This window comes from Arachis hypogaea, chromosome 2 (assembly GCF_003086295.3).
Source record: "Arachis hypogaea cultivar Tifrunner chromosome 2, arahy.Tifrunner.gnm2.J5K5, whole genome shotgun sequence".
Taxonomy (NCBI): Eukaryota; Viridiplantae; Streptophyta; class Magnoliopsida; order Fabales; family Fabaceae; genus Arachis; species Arachis hypogaea.
The window spans coordinates 16124095-16143375 of record NC_092037.1 but is presented as its reverse complement, the minus strand read 5'-3'; the positions used below and the strand labels follow the sequence as shown (position 1 = coordinate 16143375).

At 35.0% G+C, this 19281-nt stretch overlaps 2 protein-coding genes across 3 annotated transcripts; one reads left to right on the top strand and one right to left on the bottom strand.

Annotated features, from left to right (window-relative positions):
• Positions 1 to 892: 892 nt before the first annotated feature.
• On the top strand, positions 893 to 7178 carry LOC112739500 (protein CHROMATIN REMODELING 8). Of its 2 annotated transcripts, none has more exons than XM_025788978.2 (7): positions 893 to 1291; positions 1711 to 2250; positions 2675 to 3068; positions 3418 to 4288; positions 4620 to 5229; positions 5538 to 6005; positions 6165 to 7178. In XM_025788978.2, the coding sequence occupies exons 1-7, from the start codon at positions 1202 to 1204 to the stop codon at positions 6843 to 6845; spliced, it is 3654 nt and encodes a 1217-aa protein (XP_025644763.1). In that variant the 5' UTR covers positions 893 to 1201; the 3' UTR covers positions 6846 to 7178. The 2 variants fall into 2 exon arrangements, with proteins under 2 accessions (XP_025644763.1, XP_025644762.1); XM_025788977.3 differs by having other exon boundaries at positions 3418 to 4336.
• Positions 7179 to 14114: 6936 nt separating this feature from the next.
• LOC112739484 (uncharacterized protein At1g03900) lies at positions 14115 to 17674 on the bottom strand. The gene is made up of 3 exons (XM_025788976.2): positions 16676 to 17674; positions 15081 to 15374; positions 14115 to 14584 (listed from the first exon to the last, which is right to left on the bottom strand). The coding sequence occupies exons 1-3, from the start codon at positions 17258 to 17260 to the stop codon at positions 14522 to 14524; spliced, it is 942 nt and encodes a 313-aa protein (XP_025644761.1). The 5' UTR covers positions 17261 to 17674; the 3' UTR covers positions 14115 to 14521.
• Positions 17675 to 19281: the final 1607 nt, after the last annotated feature.

Below are 19281 nucleotides of genomic sequence, written 5' to 3'. Positions count from 1 at the left end.
CTAATTTAGATGTTTACATCTAAAATAAATTTTTGCTTTAAGATGGAGTACATGCATGTAGAAGTAAAATGGTATACAATATCAAATTCTTCGTTACTGTTAGACTTTTAACTTCAGGTGGCATATATATAAATACTGATTTAGCAAAATTAAACATGATAGATCCTTTTTCATCACATACTATTTCACTGTCATAATTAATGGATAACAATAAAATTTAAGACGTTATATAAAGTAAGCAAAAGATCAAAGTAAAAAAAAGAAGATGAGTTACTAGTAATGATTTTAGTTTCCAATTGATCTCGGTGAGATTTTATTAAAGAATCTATTTGAAATCGCCGAAGAAGTGACGAACTTCACATATTACATAAAATTTGTCGAGGAAAGCGACAAACTTGCCTACAATGCTACAAAAAATCGAAAATTAAAGTTAGATTTTTTTTTTGGAAATAAATATTTTTTTTATTTTATAACAGAAAAAAATATTCTTTTGTTAAGACTTAGTAATTGTTTGGGCGTCATTATTTTGATAAAAAAGATCTTTCTTAATGAAAAAAATCTTTTTTATTTTTAAGTGTGTTTGACAAATTTCTAGTAGTAAAAATAAAAGCATTAGAAAAATAATTTTTTTTGAAAAACTGTAATTTATATCTTTTTTTAAAATATTTTTTCTTTAAAAAAATATTTTTTATATAATAAATAAATAAAAAAATATTTTTATATTATTATACTCAAATATAATTAATAGATAAAAAAATTCTTTTTATATTAAATATCCATATATAAAATTACTTTTATTTTTTTATAAAATTTTAAAAAAATAACTCAAATTTTTTTTTTTTAAAAAAGTCACCTGAACAAATTCTTAGAAATAAAGGACCATTAGCATTATAAAACGACCGTAGGTCAATCTTCTTGAGCAAGAAGCAAAGCGAATTGCAAAGACGTGGCACTAAGCCGAATACAAAATGCGCGAACCACAAACATAAACCCAGACGACGCTGCTGCTTGCTGGGGGAAAAAAACCGGGAAAACCTTCTTCCATTTCACTTTCCCGGTTCTGGTGAAAAGCGGAACAAAAAATTGAATTCGAATTCGAAAATTCAAACCTAAAATCGAATGCAGTAATTTTTTTTTTTCGTTACTGAAAATGATGAATGTAATCTATTACGGAAGCTAGGTTTTGGCGATTAGCAATTAGATGGAGGAAGAGCAGGATCGAATTCTGCTCAACAGTTTGGGCGTTAAGTCGGCGAATCCCGAAGACATTGAACGCCACGTCTTAGAAAAGGTGTGTGCGTATTAATCTGGTTTTAATTTTAATGTAATTTAATATACTTTTGAAATTGTATGATCATGTTTTCCGGTTTTGAAATTGGTGTTGAATGCTGTTGAACTCTGCTGAAATTTCTAAGCATTGATGTGATATCATTGTAATATTTGTTTGTGATGCTGTGCACAAATGATTTTAATACTTTCAAAACCATGAAATTTGAATGTGCTGAATTGTGTGTGTTTACTTGTAGTTTTACTTGAGCTTGACGATGAATACTAAAATGTCTAACCATATATTGAAATTTGTAAGCATATCTTTGATATTGGATATCAGTATGTGTTAGACGTGTTCACTAGTATTCCTGTGTAGAATTTTTTATTTTGTATTTTAATTTTGAGACATAAAAGTTGAACTTGGAGAGTGTGAAATTGTAGGCGACTGCTGTTCCCGAAGCTGAAGGGAGTGTGAAGGAAGAAGATTCTAGTGTATCTGGAAATGTTGATCCATCATCTGCTACTAAAGCAGAGCTTAATCAGAAACTGAGGGCAGTGAGATTTGAAATAGATGCAGTAGCGTCTACCATTCAGCAATTGAGAAGTGATGAGAATGATGGAGAATGTGGTGGTGTTGGCGAGGACAGCCAGGAGAAAGGAGTTGCTGAAGGTGGTTCCTCCAATGATTCAAACCTTCAGTGTGTTCTTGCTGCTGATAGGCTACAGAGCCTGAAGAAAACAAAGGCTCAACTAGAGGAAAAGCTTTCGGAGTTCTATAAGGATGATGTTTCCAAAAATAGTGACCAGGAAAAATTGATATTTGATTTAGTTAAGCAAGATAGAAGACCAAAGAAGAAACTAAAAAAAGAAGATAAAAGGCCACAGAAAAGCTCGGGGAAGCGGCAAAGGATAGTCTCCTTTAATGATGATGCTGATTTTGATGCTGTTTTGGATGCAGCCTCTGCAGGTTTTGTTGAAACAGTGAGTTGCTTTTTGATAATAACAGTTTCAATATTTCTTATTATGATATTAGTCATATGATAAAGTATTGTTTTGGTCCTAACTTTTGGGTTGAAAATCAAAATGGTCCTTAAGCTCTTTTTGTTGTTCAAAATTATCCCAAAAGTTTACACAATAGTTCGTAAATATTTCATTTCTAATGATGCTATCATCTTTCTCTCATAATTTCATACCTTTTCTTCATCTTCTTTCTTCTCTCTTTCTGTAACCCTAAACACCACCACCTCCACCATCATCAACAAAACCAGCTTCTCTACCCATAAACCTGCTTTATTCATATCTTAAGTAAATGCATTTGATGTTCTGGAATGCTAAACAAATTTGCTGAGGTATAGTTGGTTGAGATAGATATAGAATATCTGATTTTCTACTGCTGATACCATAGGAGAGAGATGAGTTGGTGAGAAAAGGGGTTCTAACCCCTTTTCATAAGTTGAAGGGCTTTGAGCGCCGATTTCAACAATCTGCAGCATCAAGTAGCCATAATGCATCTGAGCAAGAAAATACTGGTGATCTTGCTTCTGAAAGTGTTGAAAGGGCTGCTAGATCAATATCCGAGGCAGCAAGAGCTCGCCCAACCACCAAGCTGCTTGAATATGATGCCGTTCCAAAGCTTGATGCCCCCACCTTTCCATTTCAAAGGCTCAGGAAACCACTTAAATTACGAGACAAAGAGGAAGAGGAGAATAAAGATTCCAAGAGGAAAAGGAGGCGGCCTTTGCCTGGCAGGAAATGGACAAGGCGTGTTTCTTGTGAGGATATGCAACATGGAGATAGTGGTAAGTTCAAGTTTTAATGTTCTCAATGCAAAAGTTGGTCTAGTTATTATAAATCTTGATGACAAGAAAAATTGATCAATGAATTATTGTTAGGTGAGATTGTATTTGGATATGGTATATACATGATCGTCATTGACTTATATTTCCAATTTCCCTAGATTCTTACTTCATTTATTTAATAATAAAATGGTTACTTCTAAAGACTGGAAAATGCATGTCGGCCCTTTATTGGTGTGGAAGAAAGTCAGCCTGGGATGTACCATAGGCCTTGTTTTCACTAGTGTTATGTACACTTGTATTTATATTTATATGTTCATATTTGATATTTAATCTGTTGAACATTGTGCAGAAAATGCAAATGGTCACTTGGATACTTCTAGTTGTGAAAGTTTGGAAGCTCAAGATGTTGAACTTGCCGATCATGAATCTTCTTATATAACATTAGAAGGTGGACTAAAAATCCCTGATAACATCTTTGATGCACTGTTTGACTATCAGAAGGTTGGTGTTCAATGGCTGTGGGAATTGCATTGCCAAAGAGCTGGTGGAATTATTGGTGATGAGATGGGCCTTGGTAAAACTGTCCAGGTCTTATCTTTTCTTGGTGCATTGCATTTTAGTGGCATGTACAAGCCCAGCATTATTATCTGTCCTGTTACACTTTTGAGACAGTGGAAAAGGGAAGCTAAAAAGTGGTACCCGAAATTTCATGTAGAGCTTTTACATGATTCTGTTCAGGATTCTTCTCCTAGAAAGAAGCAAGCAAATTCTGATGAATCGGACTATGAGAGTGATGTTTCAAACGACAGTGATGATGAAAGAAGTGTACCATCTAGAAACACAAGAAAGTGGAAATCCCTGATAAATCGTGTTTTGAGATCAGAATCTGGTTTACTTATCACCACTTACGAGCAAATCAGAATATTGGGGGACCAGTTGCTTGACATTGAATGGGGTTATGCTGTTCTTGATGAAGGACATAGAATAAGAAATCCTAATGCTGAAGTCACCCTTGTTTGTAAACAGCTACAAACTGTGCACCGCATTATAATGACTGGTGCACCTATTCAGAACAAGCTGTCAGAACTCTGGTCATTGTTTGATTTTGTTTTTCCTGGAAAATTGGGTGTGTTGCCTGTATTTGAAGCAGAATTTGCAGTTCCTATCGCCGTTGGTGGTTATGCAAATGCTTCACCATTACAAGTATCCACAGCATACAGGTCGCTCAATATTCCCTTTCCTATTGTGTTAATGGGGAAATTTATTTGGTAACCCATTTTTCTCTCCTGTTATTAAACTGGAATTGCTTTTCCAGGAATTTGAAAATGTTATTTCCCCAAAATAATCGTTGGTTAACTATCTATTTTTTATTAGTTATATGTTAACAACAGATTCACTAATATTGGCCATATCATGTACTGGAACATGAAGCAGTGAACTTTTGAACTAGATTAACGGCCTTTTCATCTACAGTACCGATGTTTACTTAGTGAGCTATGCAGTATGTTAGCTTCCAGGACAGGAGTTTGAATTTAATTGTTTCATTGACAGGTGTGCTGTGGTGCTGCGTGATTTAATCATGCCTTATCTTCTTCGACGCATGAAGGCTGATGTGAATGCGCAGCTTCCAAATAAAACTGAGCATGTCCTATTCTGCAGCCTCACATCAGAGCAAATATCTGCTTATAGAGCATTTTTGGCAAGTTCGGAAGTGGAGCAAATATTGGATGGACACAAGAATTCTCTTTCTGGAATTGATGTGATGCGCAAGATATGCAATCACCCTGACCTACTTGAAAGAGATCATGCCTCAGGTAATCCAGATTATGGAAATCCAGAACGTAGTGGGAAAATGAAGATTGTAGCTCAAGTGCTCAATGCTTGGAAGGAACAAGGTCACCGTGTTCTTCTTTTTACTCAAACCCAACAAATGCTCGACATTCTTGAGAATTTTTTATCTACTTCTGGTCATATGTATCGGAGAATGGATGGTCTTACTCCCGTAAAACAGAGAATGGCTTTAATAGACGAATTTAATGCCTCAAATGATATATTTATTTTTATTCTAACAACCAGAGTTGGGGGTTTGGGGACAAATCTTACTGGTGCAAACAGGGTGATAATCTTTGACCCTGATTGGAATCCTTCAAATGATATGCAGGTAACTTTGTATGCACATCCTTTTTGGTTTTGGAATTGTTGAAAAATTACTGATAAGCTTTGCTTAACCACATTCAGTTAGCAAGTTTATTATAAAACATGCGACAAAGAGTACCTAAGCATGTTTGGGGCAGAGTGGGTGAGGGAAAACATCCAGACAATTTTTTTCTTTTGCTATTTTAGATTTATATTTTATAATATATTCTTGGTTGTGAAATTGTTTTAGTTTCATTGTCATGAGATATAATGCTCTGGTTTCAAAATTAAATCATTTGATATTATTTAATAGATAACTGTTTCTTTTAAAAGGCCAGAGAGCGTGCTTGGCGTATTGGTCAGAAACGGGATGTAACAGTGTATAGGTTGATCACACGAGGAACTATAGAGGAGAAAGTTTATCACCGTCAGATTTACAAACATTTTCTTACCAATAAAATACTCAAGAACCCACAGCAGAAAAGGTTCTTTAAAGCCCGGGATATGAAAGATCTTTTCACATTGAATGTGGATGGAGAAACTGGGTCTACTGAAACATCAAATATTTTCGGCCAAATATCTGAAGAAGTAAATATGGTTGGGACACACACAAACAACCAGGAGAATAATAAATTTAGCAAGACTACTGAACCGGTTTCTGAAGATGTTGCAGCTGATAATGATGACCAATCACAGAGCGGATCTCCGAATGGAAAGGGCAAAGGGAAAGCGGAACATGGTGACGGGGTTGATGAGGAAACAAATATATTGAAGAGTCTTTTTGGTGCCAATGGGATACATGTAAGTTTTTTTCATTGTGTACAACCAATTTATCATGCATATAAGTGTATTTGATTACATTATTGGAAAACTACATTCTGCTGAATGAGTAAATATTTACTATTTAATAATTAAAGATAACTATGAAACAAACAACTAATCATATATATTGACTTGCAGAGTGCCTTGAACCATGATATGATCATGAATGCCAATGATGAGGAGAAACTGAGGCTTCAGGAGGAAGCATCCAAGGTTGCACAAAGAGCTGCAGAAGCTTTACGTCAATCACGAATGCTCCGAAGCCACGACAGCGTCTCTGTTCCTACATGGACAGGAAGGTCTGGAGCTGCTGGTGCACCAGCATCTGTTAAGCGGAAATTTGGTTCAACTGTGAATACCCAGTTGATAAAAAATAACAAAGCATCTGATGGATCACCCAACAATGGAACTAAAAAATTGAATGGATTTGCTGCTGGAGCGATGTCCGGGAAGGCATTATCTTCTGCTGAACTTTTGGCAAGAATTCGAGTTAACCAAGATAATGCCATTGGTGCTGGCCTCGAACATCAATTTGGTACAAGCTCAAGTTCAATTAATCAAGCAAGATCTACAGATGTCAGATCTTCTAGAGCTTCTGAAAATATGTCTGGCTCGCAACCTGAAGTATTAATTCGTCAGATATGTACATTTCTACAACAGCATGGCGGCAGTTCCAGTTCAGCCAGCATAGTTCAGTATTTCAAGGACAGAATACCCTCCAAAGATCTTGCTTTATTCAAGAATCTGTTAAAGGAAATAGCTACTCTGCATAAAGGGCCTAGTGGATCGAATTGGGTTCTGAAGCCAGACTACCAATAATTAGCTACTATGCCAATACTTGAATGCCAAAAGTGTACAAAACTGGTCATTTTGGTAGAAAGCATTCAATGTGGTCTTGCAACGGCTTACTTTAGTACTTCATTGTCAAGTTTTTTTGGGATCGTGAATGGTGAATAGCTGTTTCTCCCTTTGGCTGGTTCTCAGCCTAATTTTGTAAACTAATCAGGGACAAAATAGGTAGCCTTTTTTTCTTTTTGGTGCTAAGAAGAAGGCATCCTTTTATTGTAGAGAAAGTGATTTTGTAAAGCCCCTTGCTTACTCTTCAACAAAAAAAAAATGTGATTACACTAATGCTCTTTGTTGCCAACAAAAGAATTCTCTGATTACTGTTATTTTCTTTTCGGTCTTTTTTTTCTCTGCAGAATTTCATTGATTAAAGGTACAGTTTGTACATATCAATTTATCAGCTAAATCTAAGTAGGCAAGTCTTGAAGGGAAAAACTTGTGTGTCATGTGACTAAAACTTCGAGTAAAACTTTAACTCGCCTCCTAACAATTTTACAAATTTTCATTCTGTTCTTCGTCAACTGAAAAATAACATTGTGATTTTTCACCAACTTAATTAAGTTCCTTTTGAAAAAAGAGCTTAAACAATAACAAACAATAACAACAAAGTCTTGTCTAACTAAGCGGGGTCAGCTACATGAATCAAATGATACCATTGAGCTCTATCAGGTATCATGTCTACAAAGAGACTGTTTCCATGTAAATCTCGTTTGACTACCTCATGGATTGTCTTTCTAATTCTTCCTCTGCCTTTCACCCCTTATCCATCTTTCATCTCATCCACCCTCCTGACTGGGTGATTTGTCGATCTTCTTCTCACATGTCCAAACCACCTGAGACGCAATTCTACCATCTTTTCTACAATAGGTGCTACTTCAACTCTCTCTTATATCTTCGTTCCTTATTCTATCCAATCGCAGATGACCACTCATCCATCTCAGCATCTTCATCTTTGCCACACTTAACTTATGTTCATACTCCCTTTTGGCCGCCTAACACTCTGTCCCATATAATTCGTCTTACTACGGCTTATGCGTAGACCATACACTTCTAGAGCTTCTCTTCATAAATCTAACTTCTTATTTAGCTCTTCCCTTAACTCTCCCATAAGGATAATATCATCGGCAAAAAGCATGCACCATGGCACAGGTTTTTGGATATGCTCTGTGAGTACTTCCAAGACTAATGTGAAAAGGTATGGACTTAAAGATGATTCCTGGTGTAATTCTATACCAATAGAAAATTTTCTTGTCACACCACCTTAAGTCTTCACACTAGTTGTAGCCTCATCATACATGTCTTTAATTGCATGAATATATGTGATCCTTACTCTCTTTCTTTCCAAAACCTTCCATAAGACCTCATTTGACACCCTATTGTATGCTTTTTCCAAATCAATAAACACCATATGTAGATCCCTTTTATTACTACGATACCTCTCCATCATCCTTCTTAACAGGTAAATCACTTCAGTTGTGGATCTGCCTGGCATAAAACCAAATTGGTTATCTGTTATTTGTGTCTTTTGTCTCAACCTCCGTTCTAGCTCCCTTTCTCATAACTTCATGGTATGGCTCATGAGTTTAAATAATAAATACTTATATTAAAAGTAGCTTATAAAAAGGTTATTTTGTATTTAATTTTTTAGTTCTAAAAATGCTCATTTTAAAAGAATAGTGATAAAAAAATTTATTATAAGAGAAATAATTTTTTTAACTTTTCCATAAATATTTAAATAGCTTTTTAAAAAGTTACAATTTGATTTTGAAAATTGTACCAAATATTAATGCTATAACTTTTCATAAGTTAAAAATTAAAAAAAAAATTACTCATGAACCTATCCAAATTGGCCTTAAAGGGAGAAATGGTTCTCTAGTGACTTAGCAGAATATTACCATTTTGCACATCTCAAAATGCTTTACCTCTTCTTCTTCCTTTTCGTTGTTCATCCCACCACAATCATACCTCTTCACTCCACCCCAAATGACACTACCTCACTCCCTCACTTCCATCATCATCATTTAACCTTTACCATTGCACTTCACTAATACCTTTTAGTGTCCTCACAAACTTACTCCCTCCTCCTCCATCACCTACATTTTCTTTCACCATACCTTTCTCATTCCATCTTCATCATGTCTAACTCTGCCTTTCACCCTTCATTCTCGTCCACAATATCACTAATTCTCAACTCTAATAACAACAAAATCATCCGCTGCAACATCAATTTTTTTCTATTTTAAATAAACTAAAACATAGCTCCAAAATTAATGAAATTTGAAAAATTATCAAAATAAAGAGGGACGAAGGGGAGAAAGAAAAAGAGAGGAGACGGCGAAAGCTAAGTGAAGTGAGATGTGGATCTAATGAGTATATTGTATTGTTGTAGAGATGAATGAGACCATAAGAATGGACAGGGGGCAAAGGTGAGGAGTAGAGACAGAGGTGGGCATGATGAAGGTGGGGTAAATGGTGGCAGTAAAGTAAGGAGAGTGTGGTTCGAGAGAGATGAAGATGATGGAGTAGCGTTGGTAGTGGTAGCAGCGTTGGAGGTAGCACTAAAGTGCAGTGGCAGAAGAAGAAAGGAAGAAGAAGTAAAACGACAGTATTTTGAATTAACGGTACACATAGGCAAGATCCGTTAATTTTTCACGGAGACATTAACAGATGGGACATAATGTAATGTTTGACGGAATTAATAGTGAGGGACTGTGATGTCATTTTTTAATCGATGAGGAACGGAATGAAAATTTGTGAAATGGTTAAGAGACGGGTTAGAGTTTTACACCTAAAACATTCGATATATATCTTACTTGCCAAAAAAGGAAGAATCTTATTGTGAATTTTTGTATTTGAATTCTCTAAAATTTGAATTTTACTTTAAAAAGTAAAGTGTGATCTCTCGCCATTTATTTTATAGGTGGGACCAAAAATAAATATGAGAGAGAAACCATTTAAGAATAGAAGATTATACTTTACCCTTTAAAGTATAAATTTAAAATTTAGAGGATCCAAATTCTGAATTTTTATATTTTGTGTTGGTACAATGTGATTTTTGCAGCATTTTATTTGTTTATTTATTTTTCAAATTCCACTCCTATGTTATCTTTCACCTTGCTTTGGAGATTTGAGGTAATATTCAAATTGGTCTTTTAATTTCTTAGCGCTCATCAAAACCGTTTTTCACTTTTGGAAATAACCAAATTGATCCTTAAATTTACAAATTGTGAATTACTTTCGTCCCTAATTCAATTGTCGTTAACTCAGTACTGACATAAAGCATTAAAGTTTTATCATAGCATCCCCAACAATAAAGTGACATGATTAAGACTTTAGTATGATCAAAAACACGTCTTAAATTGATTAATAGGACTCATTTTGGTTAATATTGGTAGACACTAAAATAAATCTAATTAATTAATTTAGGACACATTTGATTATACTAAAAGTTTAACCAAATCACCTTACGGATAGTGATGGCAAAACTCCCCGAGACGCGGGAATCCATGCAGGGACTGCTCTGAATGGAGATCTGACTATGAAGAATTTTTTTTGCGGGAATAGGGATGGGGAACAAAATTCTCCTGGGACAGGTGCGGGGACTCGAGCGGAGATCCCCGCCCTGTCCCGCTAATCCCCGAAATTCATAAATTTACTTAATTTTTCTTAAAAGTTTATTTCTCATATATGTTTTTTAGTCATTTCACATGTCATATATATAGAGAGAGAAACCCAAAATCCTAATCCTCATTTGCATAACTCTTCTTCAATTCATAGATCCCTAGCGTCGTCCATACTCCATCCAACCTCTCTGCAACCACCCCCTCGCCACTCTCCTGTCTCACCGCATTGTCATCTCTCACCGTTCCATCACCTTCACCACGTCGTTCTCTATATTTGTGGCGTTCCTTTCCACAATTCTAGCGTCTTGTCCATTCTCCTCTCTACTGCCGCGTCCCCCACCTCGTCCATTGCATTGTACTCTGACTCGTCATGGCGTCCCCCAATGCGTCATTTTGAAAGAAGTCACCATCTTGTCGTTTAGATTTTTCATATAAAATCTTACTGTTTTTAGATAGGATGGATACTTTCAGCTCTATTCTATGGTAATTAATAATTAGTCAAAACTATCAGAAAGATGGAGAATGGAGTCCCTGCGAAAAATGGGACACGGCGGAGAACGAGGACGAGGACGGAAAACGAGGACAAGGACAGAGAGCAAATCTGTAGGCAAAAATGGAGAGCAGAAAAGCATCTCCTACCCCCGCCCTACCCCATTAATATCCCTACTTACGGTTGAGAATGCCATACTAATACTTTAATGTTTTATACTTTTATGTTAGTATTGCGTTAACAACCGTTGAATTAGGGATGAAGGAGATTCACGATTTATAAATTCATGAACCAATTTGGTCATTCTTAAAAATTAGAAACTATTTGATAAGTACTAAAAATTTCAAGGACTAAACTAAACATACTTCGTATCTCGAAATTTTATATTTTCACTCAGATTGAGTATTACTAGTTTCAAAGTTGAGTCTAGGGATGTCAATGGGACGGGGCGGGGCGGGGCGGGGCGGGGGCGGGGGCGGGGGCGGGGGATGCTTCCCTACTCCCCGTCCCCGCCTCATTCCCCGTCATGGGGGGATAATTGTCCCCATCCCCGTTCCCTGCGGGGCCCCATTTCCCATCTCCCTATATTTAACATTCATATGGAAATTATAGTAAAAAATATCAAAAAAATAAAAAAACAAACTAAAAAATATTATTACAAACACACAAACATATCTTATCTAAGATTATAAGTCCAGAAATACAACATAGCAAATCATAGTCCATAAAATAAAATCTTAAAATGCAACTTCCATTATAAAGAAAGCAATAAAACAAAGTCTTTAACATTAAATATTCTTTCATTGTCGGCATAAAACTTCCAACAAACATCTCCATGTTCTCTGTTAAAACAATAGAGACAAATATGTTAACATACAGTGACGAGAATGGAAGCAAACACGCAAACGCAGAAGTGGAGAGGAGAAGGACGTCGTGCCTGAGGAGAGAGAATGACGCGGTGAAGCTGCTAGGGTGACGGCGCAAGAATGGCTGGTGGCTAGCTGTGAGGGTTTTAAAATTTGAACAAAGTGGAGAGTGAGTGAGTGACTGGAGTCTGGAGAGTTGGGGTTTGGATGGGAATAGAGAGTTAGAGAGGGCGCAGCAACAAAGGTGGGAAGGGAATATAGGGTTAAGGTTTTTTAATGGGTGAAATTACTAAAATACCCCCTATGTTAGAAATAAAGTAAGAGTATTTAAGTAAGTTTAACAATTCGGAAAATTATCGGGGATGGGGCGAGAATCCCCGCTCGGGTTCCCGCGCCTGTCTCGGGGAAATTTTGTTCCCTATCCCCATCCCCACGGGAAAAATTCTCCACCATCGAAGCCCTATTTGAGGCGGTCCCCGCGGGGATCCCCGTCTACTGGGGATTTTTGACACCCCTAATTGAGTCTCAGATTGTTTTATATTGAATTATAATTGCTTATGATGCAAGATGTGATACTATTTTGTTTTAATTTTATTTTATTTTTGAAATTTTAGAGGTTATACTTTGACTAATTTTTTATTTAAATTAAATAAATATAATATTTATCAAAATGTGTAATATATAAATAATTTACCGTTTTAAATATACATACATATCTCGATTACTGTGGCAAAAAAATCTTTAAAAACACAATCGAATACTGCATATCTGAAATATGGTAGAAATTAAAAAAATATATAATCCAAAAACATCCGAGATATGACACACCTGAAAGTAGTGCATAAACCGAGTATTAAGTATCCAAGATTTGGACATAAAAAATTTACCCGAAATACATGTATTATTGTAATAACTTAACTATAATATTATATACTTGTATTATTGTATTCATATGATTAATTAAATATTCGAATTAAAAAAATTAACGATTTAAATTTTTAAATTAAAATTAATAATTTTATTTTAATTTTACCCCTATGGTTGATTGCACTCGTATTACTGATATAGTTAAATTAGTTATCTAATTTAGGGTGATAAAATATTGATTTAATTATCAACCAAACACAATCAATTCATATTAGAGAATTATCAAGAAAAGGAAGCAAAGAATAATCAAAAGAGAAAATTCTTTTTAACATTAAACTTAGGAAGACTATAAGTGTACTTTTAAGTTTTGCAAATGGTAAGGGTTAACTTGTAGATAAAAAGAAAATGAAGAATGAATTTGTTTAGCATTTAGACTATTTTGTCCCTCAAATAGTAATATATTATGATTAGAAATGTTGAATGTGATAGAATATAATGAAAGGATGAAGTTGTTCAATACTAAATTGTGATGGACTTCTATTTAATTAAAGTGGCGTTGGACTCGTATATGGAGAATATAGGTGCTTCACAGCCACGTGGTGTCAATGGAATAGAACTCGGACCATACGATTTCTCCATCAGTAAAAAAATTGAAAAAAAATTGAAAACAACAAACAACTCGGAGGGTCCGTTTTTTCTAGCTTCCGAAATTCATATTTGCCCAACCACAAGTCGGACCATGCGATTTCTTAAGCGAAATTTTAAAATCAAACAACTCATATGATCCGATTTGTGTACTCTGAGTTTTTTCAATTTTTTAACACAAATCGGAAGGTCCGATTTGTGTACTATTTGTGCACTCCCACAATTTTAAAAAATACAAAAAATTACCATATTAAAGTATATCATTCATTTTACTTCTATATCAAAATTTTTTAGCCACAGACTTACTTTAATAAAGAGGTCAAAAACGTCTTTTCATAAAGATATTTGTTTAGTTACACTTAAAAGCGTAATTTCTAGAGAAAAAAATAATTTAAAGAGAATAATAACAATTTTAAATAAAGATAAAACTTTGATAACATGCAAAAATAAAACCCAATACACTATCATTTAATTGTCTAAATGAAATATCTTCATACGAAGACAATTATAGAATCTCCATTAAATTATCCACCTTACTCTAAAATTGAAAGCTTATAGTTTTTGGTCAGTTGGGGGCGAGTCACGGAGACTCGCGGCCCATATTTGGGCTGAACTTAAGATGGAGCAGACAAGATCATATCTGCATCTCCAAATTTGGATGAGAGTCTCATTGGCACGACATCAATACTCTCTGTTGATGTCGTTATAGGTTTGAGATGGTTGGAAGGGAGAAAACAAAAAGAGTAAAGAGTTCCTTTAAATTTGGAGAGCATTCACTCGCATATATATAAACATATGTTAACAAATTGATGGAGTTGATAATATACGGCATAAAAAATGATATAAGCCAGAAGAAGGAACACTCCCCTGAACACAACCAAAGGTACAACATGGTCAAAAGAAAAGAGTGAGGGGTGGGACTGTAAATTCTTTCATATAGACATCGAAACCTGTTAAAATACAAGCAAAGGATGAACATAAATATATCCAGAGTTTTCATTCTTCGAGGACATTGAATTACTTGGTATTGATGTGATTACTTTTTCAACAGGACACGCTTTTTCTTCAGTTTCTTCCAGATTCTTTTTCTCAAAATAAAGAACCAAAAAAATCTGAGAACAGTGAAAGCCTTGGTTAAAATGCTCATATATATAATCATCAGAATGCTGCCCATCCTGAAGCTGTGGTTGATCCTGAAGTGGTGGTTGAGGGAAGGTTTTTCTGTGATTCAAAATGAGGCACAAATGGTTTATTTTTAGACCACATCAGGGACTAACATTTGCCGCAACATCAAACTGAGATGACCAAGAAATTTGCTTGTTTTATGGTTGATAATAAAAAGGATATAAAATTTCAAGTAAAAAAGTCATGATTCACCAAAGTTGTTATAAACACAGAACTAAAGAACTGCAGTTAGTGTTCTTGTTGTTATAACAACTTGACTGCAAAACTATTATGCCTTAAAACAAAGGAACAAGAATTTTACATGTGGGAGTAGAACATCTAGAATAAAAGAATGGCAAGGTGATGGAAATTAATCCTAACCTATGTATTACAACTAGCTAGATGAAAAGCCTGTAATGCCCAAAATTAGAGTTCAGCTAGATAATTTAATCAATCTAAAATAAATGATGTTGCAGTCGGTCAGATGTAAATTCCTTAATTGTTCATGTAAATTGTAAATATCATATAGATAGGAAACAGAGCATTAGCATACCTTCAGTAGAGAAAGATCTGATAGAGAGTCAGTGGAATGTCCCACACTTTCATTGGTTGATTTAGGATCAGAGCTGCGAGTGGTAGAAGCAATCCGAGCAGCAACAGGATCATTAGGAGGAGGTGGAAGAGGAGACCTGATTTTTCCTGCCCCGGTCGGAGGGGGAGCAAGACTCAAGGCTTTTGGCTTTGGCTTTGGTGTTGCAGCATGCCCTCCTGTTAGTCCCGCAGCTGAGAGCATGCCAGTTCCACTAGATGCTTTATGCTTCACATTAATCCTGATGGTTTCCCCTTCCTATAGACCAAAAAGAAAAAAAAAATCAATCAAATCAGCAAAGATGCAGAGATCTAAATCCCATATATATGTAGGAGAATATGAGATTCAAACAGCACTGTTTAGACTTTAAAGAATTTACAGTAAATTCATCCAGATCTTTCAAAAATTTACAGGCCATGCATCTCAATAACACACTTGATGATAACATCAGATTATGCTTAATTAACTCGAGCTCAACAAGCATATAAAGCAGACAAGTACACAAATATAAATATTATAACAGCTGAATTTATCCATACATATATAAATATCAATTCACGTTTCACGATGACATTCTTGACAACAGCTTGAACCACTCAACCAAAACACCTAACTCCCCATATTAAGCTTCAATTGCTCAGAAACTTCAATTTAGAATTCCCAAATTACACGGCTCAACAGTTAGATCAATCCAATAATGCTAACTTCCATTCAATGAACCACAAAAATTACTGAATTACACTTCAATTATTCTTTAGTTATAATTCAAGAATAAGACTCTAGAGATCTAGTCTAGAGGAAAAGAAGATCAACAAAACCATACAAGATATTGTTTACATCTTATTGGTTTAAACTATTAAATATGAACATTCATGTAGAACAATATGAGATTATCTGATCAATCTGACCTATGTAGTTGACACCATGAAGTGGACAAGTTTTAGCTATTCTAGAGATCGATCAAAGCACACAACTTTTCAGTTCATTCCACATCATGGACTTCACTGAATTACGCATTGCAAAATTACATCAATTGCATCCATCAAGGCACATAAAACTTCAGTTGACTTAACCACTTCAACAAATTCACTAAACTACCATAGCAAAACCACAACAATTGGATCAATCAAATAACAAACAAGCTTCTATTCAAATAACGTTAACTCCACCAGCCCTCAATACTTGGACCAACCAATGCACACAAACTCCGATTCATTCAACGACAACACTGAACTATGCTCCACACTCATCAAGCTGACTGATATTCTTAAACAAAGTTCAAACTCGAAAGAAATCTTAATTTCACAACCTCAACAATTAGATCAATCATAGCACACAAACTTCGAATGAACTAACACTAAATTTACCAGCTTCAAACAACTAGATCAACCACTCCAAACTCCGATAAACATCTACCAGTCCAGTGTTTCTATAACAATTTTTTAAAAAATAAAAATATTTTTTTTTCTATTACTTGTTCACAAAAAAATTGCAACTGAAACTCTCATTACAAACTTTCCCAAACCCTAAAATAAGCTCTAATTCAAGCAAACACTCACCTTGAGCCGGTGGTTAACTGCTGGATGAATATCAATTTGCGACTCATCGTCGCCGCCGGCGACTTCCTTTTCCTGTTCTCTGCTAACATACTTATCGTGATCGGAGAGCGCGACGTTGAAATCAAACGCCTCGTTTCGCTCATTGAACCCTAATCCTATGAACGCGTGCTTCCCCCTTCCGTCCTCGATCTTAAGGACGAAGTAGCGTGAGGAATCGAGGCAAGGTTCGACGGAGGTCTCCCGCTGCCCTGGGTAGATGAAGCAGGCGGCGAATAGGTCACCGGAGTTCGGATCCTCGAGGCGGATCTCGCAGCGGTCGCGGCGGGATACGACGCGGATCCGACCTGACCAGATCTTGTCGGACTGGAGCCACTCGCCGCACTTGTAGCCGCCGGCGGAGGCGCGCGGCGGGATCTTGTAGACGGCGACCTCGCGCACCACCAATAGAGTGTGCTCGTAGGCCTCCTCTTCCTCCACCTCAAACGACATCGTTTTGGTGGGAGAAAAAGAGAGAGTAGTGAATTTGAGTTTGAGTTTGAGGTGAACTGTTTTTGGGAGTAAGAGAGTGAGATGACGATGATGCATAAAACAACAAACAAGACTGCTTTGGAAGCTAACTATCACATTCCTTTTGCCATTTCCGATAACATCTTTTCCTTTTTCATTCTCTTGCTCTTGGCTCAACGCGCTTGTTTCTTTTTACGGTTTTTTTCACTTTTTTTGGGTGAACATTGTTAGAGTCTCCAACAAATATTCCCCACCTAGAGTAAACATCCAAACCCGAGCTCTAATAATTATCTCAAAGAACAACGTCCTGATAAAAAAAAAAAGGGGCTCAATCAGGGACTGTCCTTTAATGTAATCAAACAATACGAATTCTCTGTTATCTCTATCATTCACTCCTAACAGAAATGGTTTACGAGACACGTTCAGGTGATAAGTTATGACAAAGTAAATGTTATGTTGTTATTCTTAAATTAGTGAAAAATTTATTAATTCAGCTGTACATACAAAATTTTTTTGTTAAATAAATCTAATTAAGTTGGTCTAAATTTAACAAAAACCAATCTCAAATTAAAGTACGTGTAAACACACGCTTTCCTCGACTATTGAATAGCGCAAACGTCATTATGAAAAACAGTTCGCTCAAAATTTAAATCAGGTTCAAAATTTCTCAAAAATCTCTCAAAATCGTCGCAAAAAGTCGAAAAAATTTCAAAGTTAAATTTGAAATCATTACCAAGAAACACAGAAAAAAAACACGAAAGATTATTGAAGGTATTGTTCACTAATCATCTAGTTTTCTCACTTTTCTTGTTCTCATTTTGATCGCAAAACACTATATAGTCATAATTCTGTTTATTTAATACAATCATTTCGTGTTCTTTTCTTGAAGTATATATTACTTTTTCTCATTATACGCTTTATTTGGTGATAACTATGTTAGGTTGGTATAAAAATATTACGTAGTGTTTGTCGTATAATTTAACCTATATTTACATGTGTTTGAGGGATTTGAATTTGTTTTTGCATGTTTCTTTGAGTTGCATGTGTTTTTAAACTCACATTGTATGATGTAATAAAAAAATAATAGCGTATTTTGGTTTGTGTTTTGGTATATTTGGTTTGTCTTTCTATGTATTTCATGTGAGTTGAGGTGTACTTATTGCTATTGTCCTCTTTATGTTGTAACTATACGATAGAATATTGTTATTGTGCTTCTAATATTATTTTGTACATATTTGAGTAATTTACAACTGTTTTTGTCCATTTATCTGGAATTTTGTTCATCGATTTATTGTAACAAACTATAGAATTTTATTCTAGTACTTCAAGTATCATTTTATGCATGTTTCATTGAGTTACATGTCTTTTTGAACTCACATTGTATGATGTAATAAAAAAATAAAAGCGGTGTATTTTGGTTTATCTTTCGATGTATTTTGTTTGTCTTTCGGTGTATTTTGATTTGTCTTTTGATGTATTGAGGTGCATCTGATGCTCTTGTTACCTGTTAATCTTTTTTTATTCTTTACAAAAAAAAAATGGCAAAAAAGAAAGCACCAAAATATAATGTAATCATATATATGTTTGAACAACTCAATTTATTTTGTATAAATATAGTTTATTTATATAATTCTCATTTATTTACAGAAAAATTATTATTTGAAATGCTCCACAAAATTCATTCATGATCATTTATACAACATGAGTAATAATAAGAAAGTCATTATTCAATAACTGGGATTTGATGGTTTGATACATATCCTTGCCATGAATATGTCATGTAAGTTTTTGCTGCCTTTGGATTGAGTGCATCTGGTAAAAATTAATTTTGTAATATATTATGTAAATCAAATTTTGGTGTATTATCAAATTATTTATGTGTTATTGAAATATTTTTTGTGCTTTTATAGGGTAGCCAAAATTAACTTTCAAGAACTTAGTGAGGAGAATAAGAAAGTTGGTAGAAGCTTCTAAGGCAAGACTTTATCGCAATTATCAACCTCTATGATGGAGATGAGTGTTGATAGAGAAGAAAATCGGTTGAAATTCAATAGAATATTCATCCTCTACATTCAGATGTCCTTCTTGTTGCCAACAAC

What these genes read in the sequence shown, in the direction of transcription:
- LOC112739500 (XM_025788977.3), top strand. Translation starts at nt 1,202, where the DNA reads ATGGAGGAAGAGCAGGATCGAATTCTGCTCAACAGTTTGGGCGTTAAG. An exon ending in AACGCCACGTCTTAGAAAAG is followed by an intron (nt 1,292 to 1,710) that starts GTGTGTGCGTAT and finishes GTGAAATTGTAG; the next exon opens with GCGACTGCTGTTCCCGAAGC. An exon ending in ATCCTTCAAATGATATGCAG is followed by an intron (nt 5,230 to 5,537) that starts GTAACTTTGTAT and finishes TTCTTTTAAAAG; the next exon opens with GCCAGAGAGCGTGCTTGGCG.
- LOC112739484 (XM_025788976.2), bottom strand. Translation starts at nt 17,260, where the DNA reads ATGCATCATCGTCATCTCACTCTCTTACTCCCAAAAACAGTTCACCTC. An exon ending in CAGTTAACCACCGGCTCAAG is followed by an intron (nt 15,375 to 16,675) that starts GTGAGTGTTTGC and finishes TTTGGTCTATAG; the next exon opens with GAAGGGGAAACCATCAGGAT. An exon ending in CAGATCTTTCTCTACTGAAG is followed by an intron (nt 14,585 to 15,080) that starts GTATGCTAATGC and finishes TTTGAATCACAG; the next exon opens with AAAAACCTTCCCTCAACCAC.